At 35.7% G+C, this 13,185-nt stretch overlaps 1 protein-coding gene across 1 annotated transcript in view; it reads right to left on the bottom strand.

The window, feature by feature from the left end:
* Positions 1–13,185, bottom strand: part of LOC101990746 (diphthine--ammonia ligase-like) — a 42,753-nt gene that overhangs the window by 11,693 nt on the left and 17,875 nt on the right. The window contains exon 4 of the mRNA XM_013352627.2: positions 4,394–4,455. Within this exon, the coding sequence (XP_013208081.2) occupies positions 4,394–4,455 (62 nt within the window). The remainder of the gene's footprint in view (positions 1–4,393; positions 4,456–13,185) is intronic.

The following is a 13,185-nucleotide window of genomic DNA, read 5'->3' as shown; positions in this document are numbered from 1 at the left end:
CAAAGCAACACAATTTTATTTCACAGATGGAATTTTTAACATATATAATTTCATACTGTATACACTGAGTCAGAGGATTTACTTATTTATTGGGTATCACCTACTACTGGCTTAGATATAAAGGTTTGCAGTGTGAACAGACAAACAGATCCTGTAAAGAAGAGCATACTGATTGTCTGTTCAGGCTAGTTCACGTTAGCTTCCTCAAGGTATAGAGAGGGCACACCTGCAATGGAAGCCCCATGATTACGTTAGAGGAAGATCAAGGCATTCCTTCATTGGCTGCTCTAGGGACAAGAACAAAGAAGGTCAGAGTGACCTTTTTTTGATTCTGCTCAAATGTCAAGGTATCTTGTTTTGAGAGGTTAATTTTGAATGCCATCAGCATGAATGATTAGTGAAATGTATTTCTGCATTAGGAAAATTTTCACCTTTCTACATTAGAAAACTGAGTGGATGATCGTCTGCTTATTGCTATCCATTTATTGTCAGAATCAAACTGCTCTACAGTTTTCCAGTTTATGTGGTCTGTAACGTTATTCACCTCTCATGTCTTTCTGACAGCCTTCCGTGGGCTTCCAGATTACTACAGATTTGAAGACACTCTTTTCCTATTCCTTTTCCCTACTGCTGTTCCTAAGTTACACATACCCCTTGATAAGCTCTTTGTAGTAAGCTTTTTTGTCAATACAGTCCCTCTCATATGCATTACTCTTCTGGCTTCTCCAAGGCTGATGTTATTCTCCTGCTGCTAACATTACTATTCATACTATTTGTTCTATGGCTAAGGCAGAGTTATTCCTATTTTAGTTAGACCTCAAAATGACTTCTGAGTAGAACAGTTCATTCTCTGAAATCAGCTATTGATGTGGGATTTCCCTCTGTATGCTGTGATTATCATTGATGAAGAATGAAACTGCTTTGCACCTATAGCAGGGCGGAACTTAGGTAGGTGGGGAAAACTAAACTGAATGCTGGGAGAAAGAAAGGTAGAGTCAGAGGGAAGCCATGTAGCCCCACCAGAGACAGATGCCAGAATTTGTATCCTCATAGGTTTGTTAGATAATTAACTAGTCATGAATGAAGACCACTTAGCACATGATATGCACTCAGCATTGAGTTACTACAAGGCTCAACTATGAGAGACAATGAAGTTCATGTAATAGGGTAGAATGAAAGCAAAGTTCCACAGCTGCTTGACAAAGAGAGCAGAAGCACGTGAGGATTACTCACCTACTACATGCAGTACCGACAAATAACAACCTTAGCCTTTTGTCTGACCATCTCAACTGCATGCCAGTCTCATTGGTTAAAAACATTTCTCTTCAGGGTATATGTTATAACATGAAATCTAGTCTGTTTAAGATTAAGTTTGTGGCCGGGCCATGGTGGAGCACACTTTTAATTCCAGCACTCAGGAGGCAGAGGCAGGCAGATCTCTGAGTTCAAGGCCAGTCTGGTCTACAAGAGCTAGTTCCAGGACAGGCTCCAAAGCTACAGAGAAACCCTATCTTGAAACAAAACAAACAAAAACCAAGCTTGTCTTGATTTTTCACTAAATCCTTCTGCCTTCTATAATAATAAGTGCTTCTGATTACCTTCATCGCATGTGAACAATTGCTGATATTGTGTGTAATTAATTGTTGGTTCTTCATTTTTCAGCTTGTGCAAATTTTGATGCCAATGTCTTTTCGTCTTCCTGTCACATTACTTCCATATAGTTCTATCATATCTGCTTCCTAGAACAGTTTCATGGACTTTACTTCCCATATTTCCACTGCTAATCCGTGGACAGCTGCAGACTATGTCTCCTCGCCTTTCTTTTAATAGCATGAATTGCTGTTGAGGAGTCCTCTGAATCTTATTCTTATCCTAAATTGCCTGGCCTATACCGGAAGGCCCTTCAAGACTGCCCTACATTTCCATCTTACCTTTTCCTTACCAATCTATCAACACCAGTTTAATTTCATTTAGATCAAGTTTCTTCTTGTCTCTGTGTGCCTTCCTGCTAATGAGTCTTCATTCATATTGATTTACTTTGTGGCCACTGCCCAGGTAAATTTCACCCATCATTCAAATCTGTTTAAGATCTTATCCACTATTCCAGGACCTGTGGCCCTATTGCATCTAGCAGCTCCTACCTGTGCCGACATTAGGAACCAGGTTCCTATCTGATACAGGTTACTAGAGTTTAGTACACATTCCATGAACAACGCAAAATGTTCAATGTGTTTTCCTCCCACCTCAGCAGTTTGCACAGAACTGGTAACATGGGTTGATTCTGAAAATACTCAACATTCAATTCTACAAGTATCACATGACAGTAGAGACCAAGAGCTCATTTACAATATACATTATATATACAATATACAATATACATTTAGAAAAATGTGAGGGCCACAAATTAGGGCAGCTGGGAGCTAACATGACTTTTATGCTCCTCTTTAAATACTACAATCAGGTACTGCTGCTCAAACTACTTAATAATTGTTCCCCCTTCCTCAAAAGTCTTCATTTACTGCCCCCTGTTTAGATAATTAATTCTTACTTCATTATTCTAAACATTTAAACATGTGGTTCTATTTCCCCAGAAAAGCTTTAGTTAAGATATACTCCCAAGATCGGAGACTAATGTCTGAAAAACTGTTTCTTCTGCATTATGTGTTGGTATACAGTGAATAGCTAAAATTCTGGGGACCACAAGTGTTTAAATTTTCAGATCTTATTTTCAAATTTTGCAGTCTTTATATATATACATAATGAGATATTCTGGTTTAACCCCTAAGTGTAAAGATAAAATGTACTGCTTCATATACATATGTGTATCGTAATTATACATGGCTTATATGTCATTTTTGTGTCTGAATATTATATAGTAATATCCTGGTTTACCCATAACCAACATCTTCACACTTTCTAAAACATTAAGAACATTTTATTTTTCTCATAGAATTAAAAACGCCTTTAAACAGAAACACAGAATTGGACATACTAATGGGGTATTATATAATACTTCAAAATATGTGCATATCATATATTTTAAGGGTAAACAAACTTATATTCTCAATTAGCTATATTTTTATATAAAGCAGTCAAATTCCTTCCACCCAGGTTTATGGAACACATAGTACATTACTATTATCTATAGCTGCCCTACTTAGTTGGTTTTGCTGTAGAGTCCTTCAACTCATAATGTCGAAATCTAGAGAGGGCTTCTAAAACTTCTTTTGTCAAAGCCACAGTCTTTCACTTCCTTTCTTTCACTTTCTAAAACTTGACTTCATTGTAGGTCAATATTGCTTCGGGAGAAAGAAGCTAATTCACTCTGGTGGCAGTGAGCAGATATGACGACAGATAGAACCATGGCCTGTAAAATAAATGGCTGCAAGATGCTTATGCGCACACAGAAAGCAAGCAAACAAAAATCTCAAATGACACTAATTTCTCTAGAAACCAAACATAATGTGTCATAAGTGTATGCTTTTCCTATTTTTCTTTTCATCTTTACTCTCTGTTCGTCACAAAACAAGTGTGTAGTTTCGTTTAATCAAAGAAGGAATTAATATTTTAGGGACTTTTAGGCATTTGGTATATACTTATAAACCACAAAATATCCAATTACAAATAATTCCAAGGAACAATATGAAGTTCATGGAGTTATTGTGGAGAGTTGCAACTCTTGCCATAGTGTTCTCCTTGACAACACCCAGAGACACAAGGAAGTGAGGTAAAGGACAGGACACTAGGCAGAGCCCAGCTCTCCCATAAAAACAGTCACTGTCTATCTCTATCTTGATTGTAAGTTAAAAATCTCACAATCTAACAATCATACTGCTTCAGTGACTGAACCTGTGCTGTATCAAACCTAACACCTGTCCTCAATCCCAAAACCAATTCAACAGAATTAACAGGGAGGAATAATGAAATAAATACTATTTTAGTATGTAGAACCCACTTTGGACTCGACAATGGTAAAGACAAAGGAGGTTATCTGAAATGTTGGAATAATTCCTTTGCTTTTGGAAAGTCTTGACTAGACACAGTGAGCTCCAGGAGAGCTGAGTCAGCCGCTGCAGAGGCTTTGGTAGCACAGCACTACTCAAGCAGTTTGCGGGTCCCTTTTAACAAAGCACATGTCCTCAAGGGATTTTCCTTTGCGCTGACTTACCCTGCAATTACAGCCTCATTCTAGTTTGAGTCAACAAACTGGTAATCATTTTATATAAATTTAAGCACACTTCTATATATACTGTGAAGTTTAACCTTTTCACAAATCATAAAATGAATTCATCTAAGCCTTTCTAAAACAAAATCCATTCTTATCGTCATTATGCTATGATAATATTTTCCTCCTTCAGATAGTGATATTTTAAAGATGAACATAAATTCTTACCTCGAAAAGATAAGGCTCCATTTCATTCAGGGTTTTCCCAAGATGCTTATCAGGATCTAAGCCTGTGGAAGAAAGGGCAAAGTTTTCTAGTAAGTGTCAGAGTAGAACTGTAAAGGCAGATTTCCCTTCCCCTGACCCTGTCTCTCCTAGGAAAGCAATGTGGATGTATCTTCTATTGTTTTGATTTTAAAGTTAAATGTACTTCACCAGCATGAATTCCTTATTTCCCTAAGATAGCTGGATTTCTTGCTCCTAAAAAAAAATAAGATTTAGTTTATTTCAATGGGCAGATGCTTCCTTCAATTTGACTTTCTTTTTCAGGAATTTTAATTAAGATGAAAATAGTATAATTTCAAAGACAGAAAATGCAAAATCTCGCCATTTTAGTTGTTGTGGTTTATTTTATTTAAATAAAACTGTGTGATTTGTCTGTTTTATTCTTATTTTAACTTTAAATGTAATTACAGAATAATAAAAATGAAATACTATTAGATTGATACACCTATAAAATTAGTTCACTTAATAATACAATATGATACACTTGTATTAAGAAATCAAATCATAGTTACTCTCAAAACAATGTATCTATTTAAATAGACTATAATTCTTTACCAAGAATATCCTGATTTTAGTAATTAAAGTGTCTCCTCAATTCAATACGATAATATAGGTACTTTTCTGTATATAGTAATATTATGTCAGGCTTATATGTTACTCTGCCCTCAATAATGCCTACTTAGGTCTTTTGCTTCTCACACCCAGCAGAGAACTCCATCAGACATTTCCACATTTGTTTCATTTTTTTTTTCCTGTTCATTAGAAAGTGACAAGTCATTAGGAAGCCCATGATTACTATCCATATGAGACACATTCAGGTTGTTTGGAGAAAACATTTCTTGGATAAGAGCCAGAGACCTCTAGGGATTGATGCTGATGACCTTGAGAAGTTGATGGCCTAAGTCTATTGTTATCTTTAAATCAGCCCAGGCTTGACCACAGAAGCATTATTAGTTGTAGATGTGGGAGGAAGAATATCTGTCCTCTTCCCCCCAAATAATCAGATGCTGAAGAGCTCTCAATGAACTCTAAATTCCTAGAGCACCAATGGCTCCATAAGTTATTAATAACATGCAAATTAAAACCCAATATAATTGAATTTTTACTTTTCTTACATTTTCACATATTTTACCTTTCAATATCCAGTTTGCATATAATTGACTTTTATTTATGAAGAATGTCTTAAAAGTAAATATCTGGTAAAATGGATCACCTTAATTTATAAAATTATCATCTAATTTTCAGTAAATTTGCAGCTCTAAGATTTTGGTCTTTTGGTTGTTTTGTTTGTGTGTGTGTGTGCGTGTTCATGATTTTTTTTTCTGTTACTGAAAATAGATTTGTTTCTCACACAGTATATCCTGGTTACAGTTTCCCCTCTCTCTACTCCTTCCAGGAACTAGGACATTCTGACTGGATGTTACTTACAGAGAATTCTAATATTCAGGAATGTTTATAATTGTGAATTGAAGTGTGAGATTAGCGTCATTAAAATAAATTCATCATTGACCTTTTTTAGAAGTTTTTAAAATGATCAAGTCAATGTTTGAGTTGAAATTAAACATGAATCTTGGAATGTTTGAATCACTTCTGAGTTTAATTTGTTGGCTTTGCTGGAAGAGGGGGCATCTTAACAGTAGTCTTTACACAGAGCTTTGTTTGTGTTGAAATGATTCTAGGATGTGATTATTTGAACTATTTGAAGGTATACTAATAACAAGAATTTGGTAATGTTCAAATCCGTCCTATATAGTCATTTCTTTTAAAATTGAGTATTAAATGACTAATGCATCCAGTCTAAAATGTACAATATTCCTTCTCTTAAAAAACAGCATCTCTATCCAACACAATGTCAGTTGTAGCTGAGAGATCTGTGTGGTTACATGTTTCTTATTATTTTATGTAAAGCAACATTTCATCAAACACTTCGGGATATTATGAAAAACACAGAATAGCTCATATATTCTTTAATGCAAACTTTATCCAAAATCTTCAGTTCATCTCACTCCGCAAGAGAGACCTTGCTTGCTTAGATTCATTCTATTCAGTGACTGTTAGCCACGAAAGCCTAGCTCGTGAACAGTCACAAACTGCACTTCACTGAATCGCACAGAATCTTTTTAGTTTATCGTCTCCAATAGTCAGCTCTGGAATGCTGTCTCAACGTATTCATGTCTCCTAAGAACTTCAGTCAGTGAGCCATTTATTAATGTTGATATAAATAGTGATATCAAGAAATAAAGTATTAACAGAGAAGACAACAGTCCAGGCGATGTAGGATGTCATTTCATTTCAAGAACGTTTTAATTCACAGGCACGAGATTATTTTAAGTTACTAACAAGATTTTCTCCAAAGTACAGGAAAAGATTTACTGTAAATTATGACATCTAACCATTCAATCATACTTACAGACATTCCTTGATGGAAGCTGGGTGGGTGAATAAACCCACAACAAGACCTAGGCACTGGATAACTCCGTGCAGAATTAAGAAATTAATTAGGGAAAGAACTATAATTTGCAGAGCTGACATCCATTTTACTTTAGTTGCATGTATCAATGGGAAGCGATTACAATTCAATTAAAATATTCAATTTTATTACTTTACTGACTGACCTTGAAGTTAATGCGTGCTTTATTTAATTGCATCATCTATGAATAAATGTTAACCCTAAAATGTTATGCCCCATTATTTTCAATGCAGTTTTCAACATCTCAACTGAATTATATCGGCCAATTTATTATCTACTGTCATGAAAGCAAGTGGAGGTTTATTTCTTCAGGACAGCCCAATATATGGTGAAGGAAACATCACGAAATAGTTGATAATGCTATTTTTAACAAAGTCCAATGAAATGAATCTTATTCCCATCTTAACTTTAGCAGTGCACACTTTTAACTGTAAAATCACTATCATTATTAGAAAAGGCATAATCAATCTGAGAAGCAATTTCCAACCTGCCTATAATTTTTGTTTAATACATTGTAAGCAGGAACTGAGAATCTAATATAACTTCATAATTAACACACACACATCACATAATCTCTTGCTGTCTTTATCACATTCACGAGTTACCAGAACAAGTAGTCTCATTTTGTAAAGTTTAATTTTTAAAAAATAAATGTAACATTTAGTTGCTCCTAGATGTAAAAATCCTACACCTTTACAACATATCTGAGCATCCAGGAAATGGAATGAAATTTTTTTTTGTTAGAAATGACAGATAGGAAAAGACTGGTTATATAATCTCTAAAATAAAATGAGCTGACACCTGAAAGTGAATACTCGAGCAAGGACATTATTTCAACATTTATACTTTTCATTTCTCTAATTAGGCCACCAAATTCTTAACTATCTTAGTCACTGTGTCAAGGCTTGTTTTAACATGGGTCTTCTTTCTTAAATCTATAAACAGATTTTTAACAACAAGTGGACTCATTTTTAAGGAATCACTTTAAAATCCATGGTATATATTAAATGAATGGCCAGTAAATCACACTGAGTATAATTATGTAGTTATATAATCAATACTTAACTAATAATTGACAAAATTTTCTGATTTTCTACTTTAAAAATATTGTACAGTTCTTAACATGGAAAGAACAAATAAAAATAAAAGATATGTGAACAACAGAAGGGGCATACTGGAAATAGCTCTTTAAGAACACTTGTTCTTACTAGTTTTAAACATGAGGACTGCTGGAACCTGGAAACCTGGTAAGGGTAGAGGTATTGGGAAAGCAAAGAGCTAAGGGTAAAAAACAACGAATGGACGGACGGATGGATGGATGGATGGATGGATAGATAGATAGATAGATACATATATACATACATACCAGTCCTTATGGTTTTGGTTTTTACTACGGGAGTTTATAGCTGAATTACAGAAGACTGATAGATTCTAACAGACTGCACTGTGATCCAGTCGACCTTTGATCCAGTTTGGAATTCAGAAAGGTCATTCTAGCTTCAGCCCACTTCCTTTAGTGGAAAGAGGACTGGAGGAAAGATGGAAAGGGAATGAATATGGTACACCAGAGATGTAAGTGAGAGAGGCTGTACTAGAACCAAACCATTAATCAGAAAGGAAGGGGACAAATTTGAGGGCAACACATGGTGGGTAGGATACAGACAGTACTTGCAGAACTAGTAAAGTAGCAGAGAGAAAAGTTTAGATGATTCGTAGGTTTTAAGTATGGAGTAAATTAAAAGATAATACTACCAGCTACCATTACTTCAGATGCAAAGCAACAAAGCATGTAAAATTTGGAAGGGAAATGCAGCGTAAATATCAGTCTAGGAGCATGCTGCACTTCCTAAGACTCGCCAGAGAAGAGACATCTGATTGGCACTGAGGTAAATGGGGTCAGAGCCCAGCAGAGAGTTTGGACTGGAGATACAGAAATAGAAACAGAAGCTGTAGATGAACTGACTGCAGGACAACACTATGTGAGTCAAAAAAAAATACAGAGAAGAGCCCAAGGAATATCAATTTTAATGATGACAGTAAGAATGAACTGTTTAAAATTCAAATCTGATCAAGTCATTTTCTCCTCCCTCCTTGTCAAATTTATTTAAGTATATTTGACAGTTTAAAATCATGTATACTTAAAGTACTCAACTTAATAATTTTATATATGTATACATTTTAAGTTTTCATCACATTAAAGCGAGTTAACTTTCTATCACCTTACATAACTGTATTTATCTTGGGGAGTGGGTGCTAAGGACTGAAACCAGGCTCTCTTGCTGCTAGGATATGAACCCCACAGATCCCAAGTGCTACTTAATCTTTTCAATTTGGTAAAACCCCACCTGAACAAGGTATGTTGGTCCATGGCCTGTAATCCTATATTCTGGAGTCTGAGACAATAAGGATAACAAAAATCTGGGGCTACCCTTGGCTACATACTGAGTTGGGGCCAGCCTGAGCAACAAGGTGAGACATTTCCTACTGTCCCTCTGAAAAGTAAAGATTTACCCTTTTTAGTCTATAAATCTACATAAATTTTATAGGTCAGTTAATCATAATATAATGTCAAAGCCATTACCCAAATAAAACCTGAACATTAATATAATGTAAAAACACTGGAAAGTTCAAGTATTCAAAACAATATAATTAGCTATCATACAGTGCTGCACATGAGATCATCAGAATTCGCTCATCTTGTCTAACTAAAAACGCAAACTCTTCTTACTCAACAGTTTTGTACTTTCCCCGTGAGTTTCACATTTGGAGATTCTACATATAAATGAAGTTATGTAGTACTTGTCCTTTTCCTATTTCTAGCACTGTTCATTGAAGATTGTCTATTCTTTTGTGTGCTACTGGCACTCTTGCAGAAGTGGATACAGAGACATGAACTGACTTCTGGATTCTTTGTTTCATACTCTATTCCATCTGTATAATCTTTTTGATGTCTGATTTTTATGTATAATTTTTTGTATTATTTTTAATGGTAACATCATAATGAAAAGTAATATAAAATACAAGAAACCATAGATATATATTTGAAATCATTAAGTATAATTCATAGCTTTGTTACTGCTTATGTTTGATTTAGCTATTGATCTTCTGTTCTTTCCTATGACTCTGGGGACTTTTTTAACAATAACAGTATCAATAAAATATATTAATAATATAACATAATATATTAATATAACAATAAAATATTATTAATAACTATACTATTATTTATTTTTAACACACCAGCAGCCACAGTTTTCTTCCCTCCCCCACCACTTCTCTGCTCACCATCCTCTTGTTGTGGAATATTTATCTATGTAAAGATGTGTTACATGTGGTTCTGGTGCCTTTGGTAATGATGCAAAGATGTGCTACATTTGTTTTGTTGCCTTTGCTTAATTATGAAAAGATATATTGTTGATTCACCTCACCCACCTACAGCACCTGATTGGTCTAATAAAAAGATGGAACGTCCAGTTGGTGGGCAGAGAGAATAAAGAGGAGGCTTGAGAAAAGAGAAGGAGAAAAACAGTGAGGACGAAGGAGAAAGAGAAGTACATGCCCTGGGCCAGAACTAGGCAGCTGCCTGCCAGACAAAGAGATAGCAGAAAAGCAAGATATACAGAAGAAAGGCAAAAAGCCTGAGGCAAGAGCTGGATAAAGACAAAAAGAGGTTAATTTAAGCTAAAAGAGCTGGCCAGAAACAAGCCTATGGTAGGCCGAGCACTCAAAACTAATAATAATTCTCTATGTCATGATTTGGGAGCTCGTTGGTGGCTTAAAAGAAGCCTGGTACATCCACTCCTCCTCCTTTTCTATTCAGAAAAGGGCAGCCCTCCCATGGAGAGCACCCAGAATGTCAATGGAGAATAAAGCTGCATTGAATCTCTTCATTTACTTTGGATAATATGTACATTTTAACAAATTTTAAGTCTTCTAAATGATTAACATCAGTTGTGTTTCTATTGTTTTTTCAATTTTTAAAATAATTTTGAGTGTCCAAATCTCCTATCTCATTGGTTGAGATTATTCCTATGATATTTTATTCATGTTGTCATTTTAAATGAGGTTGTTTTCCAGATTTCATTTTTTGATTGTTCACTATTTGTATGTAGAGAAGCAATTTCTTTTTAGTATGCTGATTACATGTGATTAAGTTTTACTGGTTAGCCAGTCTTCAAGTTTTGCTGAGTCTTCAGAGCTTCCTATGTCCATCAGGACACCGTTTGCAAACAGAAATAACTACTGTTTATGCCTTGGCGCTTTTTATTTATTTATTTTCCATTAATTGCTCTGGCTAAGATTTCTAGTATTATGCTGACTAGACATGGTAAAAGTGGGTAACCTTGCCTTATATTGTGGTCCTTTTCACACTTATTCAAGATAAAAATATATGAGCACCAGCATTCAACCATGTTCATTTCTTCAGTATCCTATGCTCCTAATGGATTATGGAATAAAGAAAAAGAAATGATAAGGGCTGTTGTAAGACTTCTACAGGGTGAGAATAACCTGCTAGAAAATGAAGAGCACACAGCTGAAAACACTGGTTACAGCCTGTCTCAGACCTTTTACCAAGAGATGTGATTCATCCCCTGTTTCTTATGTACATTTGCTCTGAATATTTTAACTTATACAAATTAGTCAGCATAAGATGAGAGATTAACAATAAAATATCTCTTCCATGTTAAGTGATTCATTAGAGGATAAATCTTATACATGTTATAGCACACCTTTGATCTATACAGTTTTAATACATTATGCTGTGATCTCAGCTAAAATGGGTTATCTCATTTTCAATCACTCCAAATAAGGACTATCTATATTATGAATATCACAGTGGTAAATTATCACATGTTATTTGAGCTCACTGCAAAGCTGACTCTGGAAACAGAGTCTCCCCGCAACACTCCATGTTTTTCTTCAAGCATGTTTGTCTCAAAGTATTTCCCAAGGTCCCTGGTAATGGACTGGTCTCATTGACTCTGTGGCAGAGAAGGAACCAACAGGCAAATAGCCAGAGTAAAAACACTGTGTTCTTGACAACTGCTTGAAGGTAAACCATTTCTAACAGATGTTCCTATTGTTTATCCCCACGGTATAAAAGGGCCTACAGTAGGAAAGAAAACTGGAAGCTCATTCATGAAGAGAAAGCTAAATTGGAAGTCTAGCTGAGCATCTTGGCACCCCCACTTGATTTCTGCTGGATGTTTGTAATCTTGATTTGATGTTGCTAACTTTCTGGTGTTTTTAACAGCTTTATTTAGAAGCCTCATCCAAGAGTATCAGGAACTCCAGCTGAGTGCCCTGTCTTTATCTGCAGGATGCTTTGAGAAGCTTATTTCATGATGTTCTGCTGTCTATATGCTATCTAATACCTATCTGTCTGTCTTGGTGTTTCTATTGCTGTGAAGAGACACCATGACCATGGAAACTCTTATAAAGGAAAACATTTAATTGGAACCAGCTTAGAGGTTTAGAGGTTCAGTCTATTATCATCATAGTGGGAAGCATGGTGGCAAGCAGGCAGACATGGTGCTTGAGAAGGAGCTGAGAGTTCTACATCAGGACTGGGAGGTAGCAGGATGAGAGAGTGAGACACTAGACCTGGATTGAGCTTCTGAGACTTCAAAGCCCACCTCCAGTGATAAACATCCTCTAAGAAGGTCACACCTATTTCAACAAGGCCATACCTCTTAACAGTGCCACTTCCTAGGAGACTATGGGAGCCATTTTCATACAAACTCCCATACTATCTATCATGGATCATTCTCTCGATCACAAAAAAATAGATAATGAAAGCAAATTTTGTATTTTCATTAAATAATATGCAACACAGACAATAATGACTTCCTGACTTCTTTGGGGAGATGTTTTCAATTAATTGCTTCATATTATCATGGGCATTGTTTTAGTGCAGGTTATCTGATATATCCTTTCCATATGTATGATAGAGAGGATTAGCTTTTAGAGTAGCATGCATTATTGTAGGCTCCTTTCACATTTATTTGTGAATATTGTATTTTTTTAATTTAAGAGGGATGATAATTAGAAGAGGCGAAGGCCAATAGATAGGTTTAAAATTCAAATTTTAAGGGCTGGGTTGGCATAGTTGGTAATGTACCTACCCTATACGATGAGTACCTACCTATATTTGATCCCAAGAACGCACGTGCTGGCTTTGGGGGGGCCTGGGCGGTTTGGATGCTCAACTTACTAAACCTGGATGGAGGTGGGCGGTCCTTGGACTTCCCACAGGTCAGGGAAC

Source organism: Microtus ochrogaster (genome assembly GCF_000317375.1).
Source record: "Microtus ochrogaster isolate Prairie Vole_2 chromosome 14 unlocalized genomic scaffold, MicOch1.0 chr14_random_1, whole genome shotgun sequence".
Classification (NCBI taxonomy): Eukaryota; Metazoa; Chordata; class Mammalia; order Rodentia; family Cricetidae; genus Microtus; species Microtus ochrogaster.
The sequence above is the reverse complement of the archived record's forward strand: the minus strand, read 5'-3'. Positions and strand labels throughout refer to the sequence as shown.